Source organism: Toxotes jaculatrix, chromosome 7 (assembly GCF_017976425.1).
Source record: "Toxotes jaculatrix isolate fToxJac2 chromosome 7, fToxJac2.pri, whole genome shotgun sequence".
Lineage (NCBI taxonomy): Eukaryota > Metazoa > Chordata > Actinopteri > Toxotidae > Toxotes > Toxotes jaculatrix.
This window is the reverse complement of record NC_054400.1, coordinates 26,792,206-26,805,173: the sequence shown is the minus strand read 5'-3', so window position 1 is coordinate 26,805,173 and position 12,968 is coordinate 26,792,206. Positions and strand designations below refer to the sequence as shown.

The 12,968-nt window shown below is 42.4% G+C and overlaps 1 protein-coding gene across 1 annotated transcript in view; it reads left to right on the top strand.

Annotated features, from left to right (window-relative positions):
• LOC121185076 (voltage-dependent N-type calcium channel subunit alpha-1B-like) overlaps nt 1-12,968 on the top strand; it is a 43,359-nt gene that overhangs the window by 15,803 nt on the left and 14,588 nt on the right. The window contains exons 11-21 of the mRNA XM_041043053.1: nt 25-30; nt 1,874-1,990; nt 2,216-2,281; nt 2,439-2,530; nt 4,181-4,331; nt 4,893-5,020; nt 6,279-6,375; nt 8,523-8,628; nt 9,364-9,471; nt 11,843-11,964; nt 12,585-12,766. Coding sequence (XP_040898987.1) covers nt 25-30; nt 1,874-1,990; nt 2,216-2,281; nt 2,439-2,530; nt 4,181-4,331; nt 4,893-5,020; nt 6,279-6,375; nt 8,523-8,628; nt 9,364-9,471; nt 11,843-11,964; nt 12,585-12,766 — 1,175 coding nt within the window. The remainder of the gene's footprint in view (nt 1-24; nt 31-1,873; nt 1,991-2,215; nt 2,282-2,438; nt 2,531-4,180; nt 4,332-4,892; nt 5,021-6,278; nt 6,376-8,522; nt 8,629-9,363; nt 9,472-11,842; nt 11,965-12,584; nt 12,767-12,968) is intronic.

The window sequence follows — 12,968 nt, the reverse complement described above, 5'->3', positions numbered from 1 at the left end:
TGCCCTGGTCCCAAACATCACTAGACTACGGTGAGTGACATTCTGTTGCCATCTTCTGCTCTTAGCTTGCATAGTGTTTTCTTTAATATATAAAATGTTACTCCAGCTATTTAGTATTGTACTGCCATGAATGTGGGGAGGTCATGAGAGAGGCACTAAGAAGAATGGTCAGAGCTGATGTCACACAGGCTCAGATATCCCGACTTTAGCCCTTTTCAAACATGGTTCTTGTTACACACAGTGAATGAGCTGACAGATGTTTTCAAAACTCTTCACACGATCAGTACAACAGCAGACAGACTGTAGATCAGAACTGTTTTCTGACTCAAACTCATCCACCACCTTAACTCTGTGTTCACAGTCCATTTGCACATGAGTACATGCTGTTCTTAAAGTTGTTAAATTCAAATTCTAAACCAGACATAACACAAAATTAATGTGAATGAGTCTGTAATTTCCTGCGTTCTGCTTCATTTACACCTGGAAAGAAATTTTTAAAAAATGCATTTACTCCAAATTGGGCCTTAAAATACCGAGCACCTCGTTTCATTCCTTGATGGCCTCTATCAAAGACCTGTGCCAGGTGAGACAGAACCCAGAACATTTTGTAATCATATGGGACACTGTGCTGTTTCACCATTCTCTTCCAGTCTGAGTGGTTTGCAGCCAGTCTCAGGACAGTGCCACTTTCCCCTCCACCTTACTCTCCATTCCTGAACCTCATAGAGGAAGTGGGAAAGTTTAGGATCACCAGCCACAAGAGTGTCAGGATGGATCAGGCTGCTTGTTGGTAAAGAGGAGTGTGGGAAGATTTTTGAGAAACTGACGTCAGTGCAGAGAAACGTATTTTACCTACTGTAAAAAACAAACAGAAAAGCTGCAGCAGCACAAGGTTTATTACACTCAGAGAGAAATTAAATGTACATATCAATAATATAATCAATCACTTAACTGTCATTTCATTTGCACAAAGAAAATCAAATCAAATCAGTCTGACACAGTTACAATGATCAAACCTGCACTGCTCTCTAAGCTTTTCTTCGTTCCATCAATGGGAGCAGCATGAATGATTTTATGAGCAAACCCTTTACATACAAATGGGTATTTGTATGGGTATTAAACGAGTCTCCACTTAATGTCTTGTCATTTTATGTTCTGTAAAACTGGAAGCAGAATTCTGATAAACCATGAAGATGATTAGCACATTTATTAGTGGGTTCATTTGAAAAGTGTCCTGATGGCCATTAGTCCAATAGAACAAGGTTTAAAATGCTTCACAGATGAAGCCTGTGAGAGAAGAGAGAGCAGGCGTCTTCCTTCACATCTTCACATGGCTGCTTCTTATGCAGACGTCAAATATTGCATAAACACAGTTTATCTGTTTATCTGTTCTATATTTGTAGCCTTCTTCCTTACTCTGAGATGACTCTGCCATCATCAGGGTTGCTTCCTCAAACACAACCGTTTCCTCAAACTCAGTCGCACTAACCGCGATGGTTAAAATTGTATAATATGTTGAAATATTGAATCATTGGAGTGCTCCTCTGTGGCAGGAGATGGGTTTGTCTCTAGTGGGCCATCACAGCGTGTTTCAGTGAGCTCAGCTCGTCGCATGAGAACGTTCTTCTTCTGGGGGTGTGTGGAATGATTCACAGCAGGGACAGGCTGTCATGTTTAGTGATGGGCCAACAGTCTACACAGTTTCTTTGCTGAATGATGCCTTCAACACAGAGTGCCCGTCACCAGCTGATAATCTGTAACCAGCTGAAGTGACTTTTAAAATAATGAAACCCTGATAAGGGTGTGTTTTAATCAGAGAGGTGAGAGGGGTATTTGGTTGGTAAGTGCTTGATGTCCCACGTATGTCTCACAGGACAGACTGCTGAACCTGAGCTTCCTGAGGCTGTTCAGAGCCGCTCGGCTCATCAAGCTGCTGAGGCAGGGATACACCATCCGCATCCTGCTGTGGACCTTCGTCCAGTCCTTCAAGGTGCTCACACACTGTGTCACACGCTCACTTTGCACACGCACACACACATGCCGTGTGTGTATGTTAGCATCCACATTGGCGTGCACACAGACTAGTTTACTTTCACAAACTCGCTTCACAGCCATGTACAGTATCTCCCTGCACACACAAACTCAAACATCCTGGAATAATTCAGAGTGGATATTAATAATTAAGTGTGTTTTGGTTTCCCATTGTTCCCTTTAGGCCCTGCCTTATGTTTGCCTGCTGATTGCTATGCTGTTCTTCATCTATGCCATCATTGGGATGCAGGTGCGTGATGCCGCTCCGCTGTGGTCACAGAGGTCATGATACTCATACAGTTTAAGACACATCATTAAATTGTTGTGGCTTAAACATGAAAAATATTAATTGCACCTTGCTAAGACAGGACAAATCCATTTCCCTCTCTGTGTCTCTGTGTCTGCAGGTGTTTGGAAACATTGACCTGAATGAGGACACAGCCATCAATCACCACAACAACTTCCGCACATTCCTCCAGGCTCTCATGCTGCTGTTCAGGTATAAGAAGCCTTATTATATAAACATAAATACATCACATGAGCACGTTAGAGCACTTTGACCAAACACAGACTGTTTTCCATGAAAGAGTCATCCCTTCCAGTTGGGCAAACAGCCCAGTAGGTAATGAGCAGCTGAACCAAAACCATAGTGTTATTTAAACATGAAATTGTACCTCATCTATATTTGATGATATCACAGCTACAATGGCAGTTATAGGGAAAGGTATAAACAAGGCACAGTAGTGTGTGTTCAGCAAACATGGACAGAAACCTAGAATTAGTCCACTGGGTATAATGACTCATTATACAAGAACAAGAACTTGGAGGGGAAACACTCTGGACCTGAAGACACAGTCAGACAATCCATCCTATCTGTGAGACTCTTATAAAGTGAGGCAGGAGAGGAGGGAGATCCATTGTCATTCTTTAGGAAACTACAAACTAGTCTATGGTCCTAACCTGCAGCAGCACAATCAGATCTTTGACTTACATATCCATTAAAGGTAATGACCTGCTTAATTAACAAAGTTTATCACCCAAAACAACTACAGGGTTAAATAATTACAGTATTAGTATTCTTGGAATATTAGTACTTATGTATTCATGTATAAGAAACATACCATTTTTGCGGCTAGTCGAGGTGAAATGCAAATGCAATATTTTTTACTGCTACCACTAAAATCATAGGAGTAGTAATACTCGGATAAACATCCTCAAACTCTGAGTACATCTCTGTTACATAGATGCTGCATTTTAAAGCTGATGGGGAATTTAAAATGACCGTCCATGATTGGAACAGTCAGTGTTCGGGTTTGTGATTTGGCCGTGGCTTCTTGTTTACTTGCGGCCTTTTTTCTTCTGAAACAAATTATCCATTTCATTTGAATTTCTGCAAATACTTGGATATCAGCCATGAGGTGAATACACTGAGAAACAGCAAATCATCAAACTCAGTGGGCTGGATGGTCCCTTGCCAGGAGGGATCTCAGGTGGCAGCAGATTCTGAAGTTTTAAGAAGTTGTATACTAAGAACGAGTCAATACATCCCCACTGAAACTGTAATTTGTGAGAACAGTGGAAGACACAGAGCACTGAGTTCATTCTTAACCCTAGAAACAGTAATGTGACAAAAAAGGTTCATTTCCAACGTTTACACTGCACCGCTCTTCCTCAGTGGATGGAGTTTGCTGAGTTGGGCCTCTGTTGCTCTGTTGGAAGAAGGAACACTTTGAGATCTAATCAGAATTCTGTCCCGTCAGTCAAATGTGATCAAACCACAGACGCACAGTGCTGCTGAAGCACAGAAGCCGGGTCTTTAAGGATGTTTTTTGTTGCTTGTTGTGTTAAGATTTGAAACCAGGTTTATAGGATCTTTAAGTAAAACATTGTTACAGCAACACACAGTAAAACGCAATCTGCCAGCCAGGTTCACTTTAGCTTCAAGCCAACTGCACATTTTTAATTCAGCTCCTGCAGCATCTGCATTATCTGACTTTTTCTGTAAGAGGCGTTAATTTAACATCACTCAGCTCTAATTAAATTCTCATTTGTTGAAGCTGAACAGTAACAGACCTGTCACATGCTGCCAGTCTTTTTATGTGTCTTCTGTGTGTGTGTGTGTGTGTGTCTGTGATATTCTGTGTATCAGGAGTGCAACTGGTGAGGCCTGGCACGAGATCATGTTATCATGTCTGAGTCGCCGACCCTGTGACGAGCGATCAGGGACCCATGGGAAAGAGTGCGGCAGTGATTTTGCCTACTTCTACTTTGTCTCCTTTATCTTCCTGTGCTCCTTCCTGGTCAGTACTGAAATACACCAGCACTGTAGCCACTGTAACAGCTGTGGCCTCTGATTCATTCTGTCTCAGGTCACAGTGACAAAAGCTTGTGGTTTGTTTGTAGTGAGTGTAAACAAATGTAATTTGACTTATTGTATATGTCCAATCATATTTTTTACAGCAAAGTATAAAAAAATAATAATAATACACAAATAATATTGTGTATTTTACAACAAAATACACAATATTAATGTTACATTGTTATAATCATACATATTATCATACAGCCATCTAACCACTAACAAGCTAGCCGCCCTATGATACTATAGCTATGGACACTCAGGACCTGAGTTCCCTCAGTGGTCAGCACTGTCAAGATGTTGGTATTGTTCAGCCGTACAGATTGACACGTCAAAGTTCGTAAGATAAGACATAAGATATGTGTGGATTTTCTTTGCCTCCACAAGCGTCTCGGCTCATCATGCCGGTGCCACTGAGATGAACTGATCTGGCTCCAAACGTACTGTTTTAAACACTAAACCAGAACAGAGGTGTAAACCCAACCTAATGTCTGTGTTCCAGATGCTGAACCTGTTTGTGGCTGTCATCATGGATAACTTTGAGTACCTAACCAGAGATTCCTCCATCCTGGGACCTCATCACCTCGATGAGTTCATCCGGGTTTGGGCCGAGTACGACCCAGCTGCGTGGTATGTTCAAAGCTCCCTCTGAGCCCCAGAGGATAAAATACAAAGTAAAGTGGAGGGAATAGACAGCCTAACCTTGCTCCTCTCTTCCCCGTTTGTGATTAAGGTGACTTAATGAGGCCTCATACACAGGCCTCAGTCCTGTACCTTGTTGTATGCAGTCAGCCCACTGATGATCATTGTTTTATTTTAAGCTGTCCTGAACGTTTGTTTATTTATGTGCTTGTTCTTTTCCACAGCGGACGGATTTCCTATAAGGATATGTACAATTTGTTACGCGTTATCTCACCCCCCCTTGGCTTAGGGAAGAACTGCCCTAATAGGGTAGCATACAAGGTTTGCAAATACCAGACATTTCCGTCACAAGGGTGCTTTGTGTACCTCTATACCAAGAAACTTTGAACTGAATGGCTGTGCACCAATGAAATCGCCTTTAGTCTAGCACCTGCCCCTCCAAACTGACTGGCTTTGGTTGATGATGCCGGAGTGGAAACAAAGCTTTCAAAGCCACGGCATTGTCCCAACATGCCGCCTGCCATGCCTACTTTCTCCTGTCTGTAATGTTTAGATGGCAGAAATGTTTTACCTCACATTTCTATCAGATTCAAATGTAAAAAAAAAAAAAGTATTGAAAGAAAAAGTCTTGAAAAGTCTTCAAGACTTTGAAAGAAAATCACCCTTGAAAGTCTTGAAGGACCCGATTGCTACACAGCTGAATCAGATCAAAAGCCTTATGAAGAGTATGATTTGATCTTTACATGAAGACGTATTCTAGAGGAAAGTCAGGCTATGAGTGAAAGCCCCAAACCAGAGCTTGGGCTGGCATTGAAACCTTTGTCTCTGTGTTCCCTGGTTGAAGTACCAGTGGGATGTTTGCAAGCATGCTGAGGCAGACATCCCTGTTACAATGCTGTCATTTCTCTTCCCTCCCATCAGCATCCTGTGTGTTGGGTCAACCCATCGTCCTTTCTTCTCTCCCCTCCTCCCCTCTCCCACCAAACTCACTCTTCACCATCCCATGTCTCCTCTCAGGGATCCTGAGGTCCACAGCGATGCATCCCCGTGCCCCCACGCAGTGGCCGAGGATGGCATCCACCTAACATCACACTTTAGGAAATCTATTAACAACAGATTTCTGTTTTTCCTTTCCATTATTCTCTTGTTTTGTTGATTTCCTCCCTTTGTTCCTCTCCTCCTTCTCTAACTCCCCATCCTTCTCTGTTTTGGGTTTTGTTTGTTTTTGATTTCCTTCCCTGTGAAGTGGCCGTATCAAGTACCTCGATATGTATCAGATGCTGCTCCACATGTCCCCACCATTAGGTTTGGGAAAGAAATGTCCGCCAAGAGTCGCCTACAAGGTAGACCCACTTCTTCCTCTACCTTCTTCCCTGTGCTCGACAACCTTTCTTCCACTGGCGTGAACTCAAAGCCAGTGTCTGTGCTCTGCAGTGTTCCCTCGTTTATTCACTTTGTTTTTGCTAGCGCTCTGATATTTTTGGTGTAAGCCCCCACCTCATCTTTACTGTCTTTACTGTTTCTTTGAGCATAGCTGCTTGTGTGGGGCTAAGACCCATCACTAATGATAACAGCATAGAGCTCAATGAAAAAAACTTTAAGACGTGTTAACTAAGATATATTATGTTTATGGAGGAAACTTGCTCCTATGTCAGTATTTCCTTTGAGTGGTACGCCCTAGTTGGGGTTTTATTTTGTGGAGCAGTGTGTGTGTGCCTGTGTGTGTGTGTGTGTATGTGTGTGTAGTTGGGTGTGTGCGTAGCTTCTGTTGCTTTTCTGTGGAAGATCTTCTTTCTATATACGATTTTCACTGTGTGGTTCTGTCTTTGCTACCCGACCCTCTCATTCTTTCTCGCATTTCATCTCAGCCTATCCACTGTTGGAAAAGTTGTGTGTGTGTTTGCGTGTTAGAATGTTACTGCTGCACAACATCCACAAAATACATCACTGTGATTTTGATTTTATTTATTTATTGCTGAACATTGACTGATATAAATGAGAAAAGCCTCCATTTCCACCTGATATTAATGTGTGATCGGTATCTGGATGTCTTATCTGAGTCAGGAAAGCCACATGTTGCAGGGGATCAGGCGTGATCATCATTAGCACTGGTCATATTGGGATCAGATCAGATCTAGCAGTAGGGTTAGCAAGGATCCCAACTGGCTATGATCAGTAACATCAGCCTAGTTAGCAGGGCTGCCTTCCATACACGTATTATGTATATACCCATTTCATTCCAGTTTAAGCTCACTGGACTGTTCATCATCTTACAGCTGTTTCTTTTGTAACAGGTGTAGATGAAAATGAGTCTCTTGAACAGATCCATTGTGTTTATTAAAAAGCCTACCAGCTCTGAGTACCTTATAATGTGTGTTGAGATCTACTCACAAGCTGAATCCAGATGATGATACCAGGTGTAAAGGCAAAGGCCCATGATGAGATAACAAAGCCAGATACAGGTTGCATGTTGTTACCAGGTGGAGGTTGTATTAAGTCCACACGGACCCAATGATCCATATCCACAATTTTTCACGTATGCTGTAAAAAAGGTTTGCAGATAAGACCTGGTTAAGATTGTCTTTAAGTACAATCTATGATCTCAGTTATTTAGTCTTTAGTTTCTAGTTGCTAGTATTGCTTTCTCTCTAACTGGTTGTGCAGCCTGTGGTTGTGTGTACGTATGTGTGGGTGTGTGTGTGATCATATGCAAATTAACATGGTTGTATAGTGTATATGTGAAGGTGTGTGTATGCGTGTGTGTGTGTTTGCCCCTCAGCTCTCCATCTCCGTCTCATTCTGACTCTGGTCTTTCTTACTCTCTGCACTGCCACTGAGAGCACATGTATATGAATGCTTTTTGTGTTCAGGGGAGCTCAACTCTTTCAGCAACAATCCCACATCATTCTGATGCATCTTAGTGCTTGCTATCAGTCCTATATGAACCAAGTCTTCCTGCTACGGCTGCCCAAGCTTGGTGGAATGGACACTTTTTTTTATTGTTAGCTCACACACTCAACCTCCTCAACTCCAAGTTGACGATTGTTAGGATGGCAACCACAGAGTCGAGCTCCTGCGACTGCCGAGGCACCTTCATGGTTATGCGTTACATGCCTTCTCTCACCTTTTTTTTCGGTCGATGTCAGTCTTGCACCAGTGCACTTTGACTTGCAGCGTATTGCATACTGTAGCCAGTAGCAGTGAATGTGAATGTCCAGTTTGTCTCCTCTGTACGTACTTGTAGAGAAGGCTTTTTGTGTGCTGAACTGAGTCACAGTAACATTCTGTCAATACGGCCATAGTTCAAACATGAAACAAAACTTAGCAAAGCGCCTTTATGCTCAGAGAATGAATCCATGGAGGGTATTTGATCACAGCAGCACACAGATTGATTTCTCTGGGTGGACTGTATGTTCTGACTGGGCTGTTTGTTAGAACTTGGTTGTGGTGGTCTAATGTCCGTCTGTCACCACTTGTCTCCTCTTCTCAGCGTCTCGTCAAAATGAACATGCCCATCGCTGATGACAACACCGTCCACTTCACCTCCACCCTGATGGCCCTGATCCGCACCGCCCTGGAGATCAAACTGGCCTCAGGTCAGAGAAACGCAACACAGAAGATAATAAAAATGAGTAGAATAGACGTATATAAAGGCATTCTCTATGGCGTGTAAACCCCTGTACTTAAGGGTGTAGCAGGTGAGAAACGTAGCTTGGAGCCAATCTATTGTACTTTAGGAGTGATTACTGATTAACTGTATTCTTGAAGCCATGGGAGCCTGACAGCTTCATTTCAGACCAATGGACTGTGGACTGAACAGTCAGTCTTCTTCTAATGTCTGATGAACTAAACTAAGTAAATATGATGTTCATATTATTTAGGTTGAATATATAGTTAGTCACCAGTTAAACTACTTTATTAAATATGCCGTTTGTTTTTTTTCAGTTCACCTAAAATGTTCCCAAATAACTGATAAAGTCATAGCAAAAAACAAATGACTTAAAATGTCTCAAACTCCAAAATCCGCCTCACTGCGATGTTATGTGAAATGCCATCTTTAGCAGCCAGCCAGTCCCAACCACAGTGACAGATGTGTGCAAGAACCAGCTGCTATTTATTGTTCTCAGAGCTGCAAATCTCCCATTTGGGCTCATTACACGTCTTTGTGCTGTGCTGGGTGTGTCTGCTGGATTCTCTGAAGCCTCAGCTTTTTTTTTTACTGATTTCTCTTCATCCCTCGTCTCAGGAACAACTCCTTCACAACTATGTGCTTTGATAAAGGGGGTTAAAGGTCTGTCTCTTTCTCTTTCTCTCTCTCTCTGGATTTTTAGGTATGGTAGCCCAGCGATTATCTGACGCTGAGTTAAAGAAGGAGTTGTTCACAGTGTGGCCCAACCTCTCACAAAAGACCATGGACCTGTTGGTGACGCCACATAAACGTAAGCATTTCACCATCAGCACCATCACAGTCACCTAAATATCTGGATCTCCTAAAAAGACGTTCTCCGTAATGTAGAGTAACATAAATTATATCTGGGGAGACATTTACTTCTCTACAAATGATGTCTTTTCTTCACTGAGCACTAACTTACTAATTAAACAAAACTGTCTTTATGTGAAAGTTCAAGCGTAACTTTTCACACCTTATCTAATCTTTTTTCTCACATTCATAAAGGACAGTTCATCATTAAGTAATTAGCCTGGATGTCTCAGGGTTATTACCATGGTGACAGTACGTAATGAGGCGTTGTGGATGTTTTTATTCTGCACGACGTGCTTTGGATTTGTCCTCTTCACCATCAGTCAGAGCCCCTGATGGATAATCAGGAAAAAAATACTCACGCCTATACATTTTTTTCATGTTTTTTTTTTATATATATATCATATCAAATGACTGTGACAGCCTCCACTCTTCAGGGCTGAAGCCAACCCAGAGATGCCAAGATACAATAGAGAGTTGAAGTCATGATGTATTGTTCCAGCAGGTGGTCTCTGCTCTGCTGTAACTCACTGCAAACTCTCACTCAGCTTTTCTTTAATCGGTCGCTCTGAAAGCTTAAGCATGTTCCTGAGATTTACTTTCCATATGTTCAGACAAATCAGATCCAGTACAGCGCTAATCAGAATTAGAAAAACTTTATTAAGTTTTCATCAGAACAAACTCCAGAGCTGTGTCTAAAATCACTCCCTGCTTACTGTAGAGGAGAGATGCAGTCAACCAAAAAAAATCTTGGCCGCCTGAAAATGTACCTACTCTTCAACCACTCAGTTGGTCTCAGGGAAAGTAAAAAAAAAAATCTACATGTGAGCTCAAGATTAAATCAGCCACAGTGTTCTGAGTGCACTCTAGCTGGCAGCCTTATTAACCTGAATGAGCTAGTAAAAATAGTAAAAATGATAAGCTGGGATTAGTTAACGTGTCAGTTACTTTGGGTAAATGTTCAGTAAATGTACAGTGAACGTTGAATGAAGGCATTCACTCCATTAGGTAGTGAATGCCTTCACTGGTAGTCTGTCCCTTCCACTGCCCAAAATAAGGGATTAATCCTGGAAGACCACTGATGATTGACTGATTTCTCCTTATGAGATAAACATCAGCGATTGTCCAACCAAAACGTCCAAAACGACAAAACGCTGTGTGGGAACTGTCAGTGATGACAAAATGATGATGATTATCAAGTGTCCAAAATCTCAGGTTGCCTCTCACGACTGAAAAAGCAACTACGAGTGTCTTTTATTTACAGAGGAGTGAGTGAGGAAAGGATTTTGGACACAGCTTAAAGTTTCTTACTCCAAGTGATGCCACAGATTCTTTTTGTCAATTGTTTGCCATTTGTTTACTGACTAAGAAGTTACAAATTCTTAAACACAAGCCTGTTTTGTGTCTTGTACCATGTCACTTCCAAATCAGCTCTCCTGGGTTGCACTCAGAGCCAAAGACCCACGTCCTTTCAGAAACCTACACACCACAGACACCAGGCCCAGGTTTACTAGAGTTCATCTCAATGCAAAAACTCGTTGTTAAAACCTGATATTTTCATTACCCACAAGACAATTTGACTGCTGACTGCTGGGTTGGAGGGTTTGGGTGTGTTATGCTAACTTGTAGACTCACGTGACATCACTTGAGGACATTAATCAGACTTCACACAGCTGGAGACACAAAAAGCTTTCTACAACCTCTTTTACATTATGTGGTAGTACACCACAACACCTGTAAACTGACTGTATGAAGTGGAAAGAAAAAGAAAACAAAAGTGGAGCAGGAAAGAAATTCTGCTGCTTACAGATGATGAGCATTAGATAAATAATATGTTTAGTACCATGTTGATAATTCTGGTAAATTAAATTAAAATTAAGAGTACAGGTGAAAGTAAAGGGTTTGATAAAGTACCGTTTGGTCAGTGCAGTGAGTGAGTACCTGTGCATGTGTCCATCCACATGAGTGCATTAAAAGACGAACCCTCCTGTGCAGCTGTGAGCTTTGCTTTTGCTGCCACCTGTTGGTAAGAAGTGTTCACCACCTATCTACACAGAGGCATTTTCAGTCAGCTCTTTCATGATGCTCTTTTTGTTTACATTAAAAATCTATTTTAATTACCTGCTGTGAATTCATTAAATCACACTCATTAAGAAGTTTCTTTTCTTAAAACTAAACCATTAGGGAGACGAGCAGGCAAATAGAGATGAATTGAGGAGGGAGGGATGAATGAGTCAGCAGAATTTCCTCCTCCGCTCCCTCCTTTCTTTCCTGTACTGTCCTCCTTCCTCACATCATTTCTTCTCTCCTCTCTCTCCTCACCTCCTCAGCCAATGAACTGACGGTAGGGAAGGTTTACGCAGCCCTGATGATCTTCGACTACTACAAGCAGAATCGAGCGAGGAGGCTGCAGCTGCAGCAGCAGCAGCAGCAGAACGCGTCAGGCTCCCAGGTACAACATGCACACCACACGTACCCGCAGCTGCACACACACACACACACACACACATGCACTGAAGCACACCCACATTGGATGCTGTAGTGCAAACCCGTATGCATGCGCCCACTTACACTGTGTATGCACACACACTGACCCACACTTTGACGGTATGCCTGCATGCATACACACATGCAAAGAAGATTCTTTTGTATCCACCAGCCGTTCAGCGGTGGATGACAAAATCAATCAGCTGCTTCCCCAATTTAATATTTCCACTGTAAAAGCACCCAGTGATCGGTTACCCATTACTATTGATCCAGTTTGCATTGAAGGCGCACTCACAAGCCACAGCCAAAGATGAATCTGCGTTTGGCTGCTGGTTGGTAGTTATTTGCAACCTTGCACATCTACTGTACAGGTGTACGTTTGTTTCTGCATACACAAACACTCACACAGATGCACACAGTTGTACAGTGCTACATACAAGCATGACTGCGAGAAATGAATATTCTGGCCCCAGTCTCTACATCTGGGTGGCACTGAGCCCCCCGCTGTCAGATCTGGGTCCGACAATATTCTGCCTGCTGCCTCTGAATGTCTTCAGCATGTTGCCATCCATCTCTCCTCCACAGTGCAAGGTCGGGGCTCTGTTTAAGCCATTGCTGCCTCTGACTCACATGCAGGAGAAAGGCCTGCCTATGATGTTAAACAGTGTGGAGCCTCCCAGCATGCTTCAGTCCCAGCCCAAATCCAATGCCAAGTCCCAGCCACAGACCAGACCTAGCTCCAACTCCCTCAACAATGGAGGCACGCTGTAAGTTCAACGCTTCAGGAACTAAAACTTCATTTTCCACATGAAATTTAAAACCTACAGTTGGGTTCACTGCATCCAGAGTACAAACCAAGTACCAGCATTTAGATTAATACTAGATTTTGGTGTAGAATACTGCATCCAGGCTGAAAATTAACTTCTTAATTACCATATAAATGTAAAGACTGAGGGACATATTTACTTT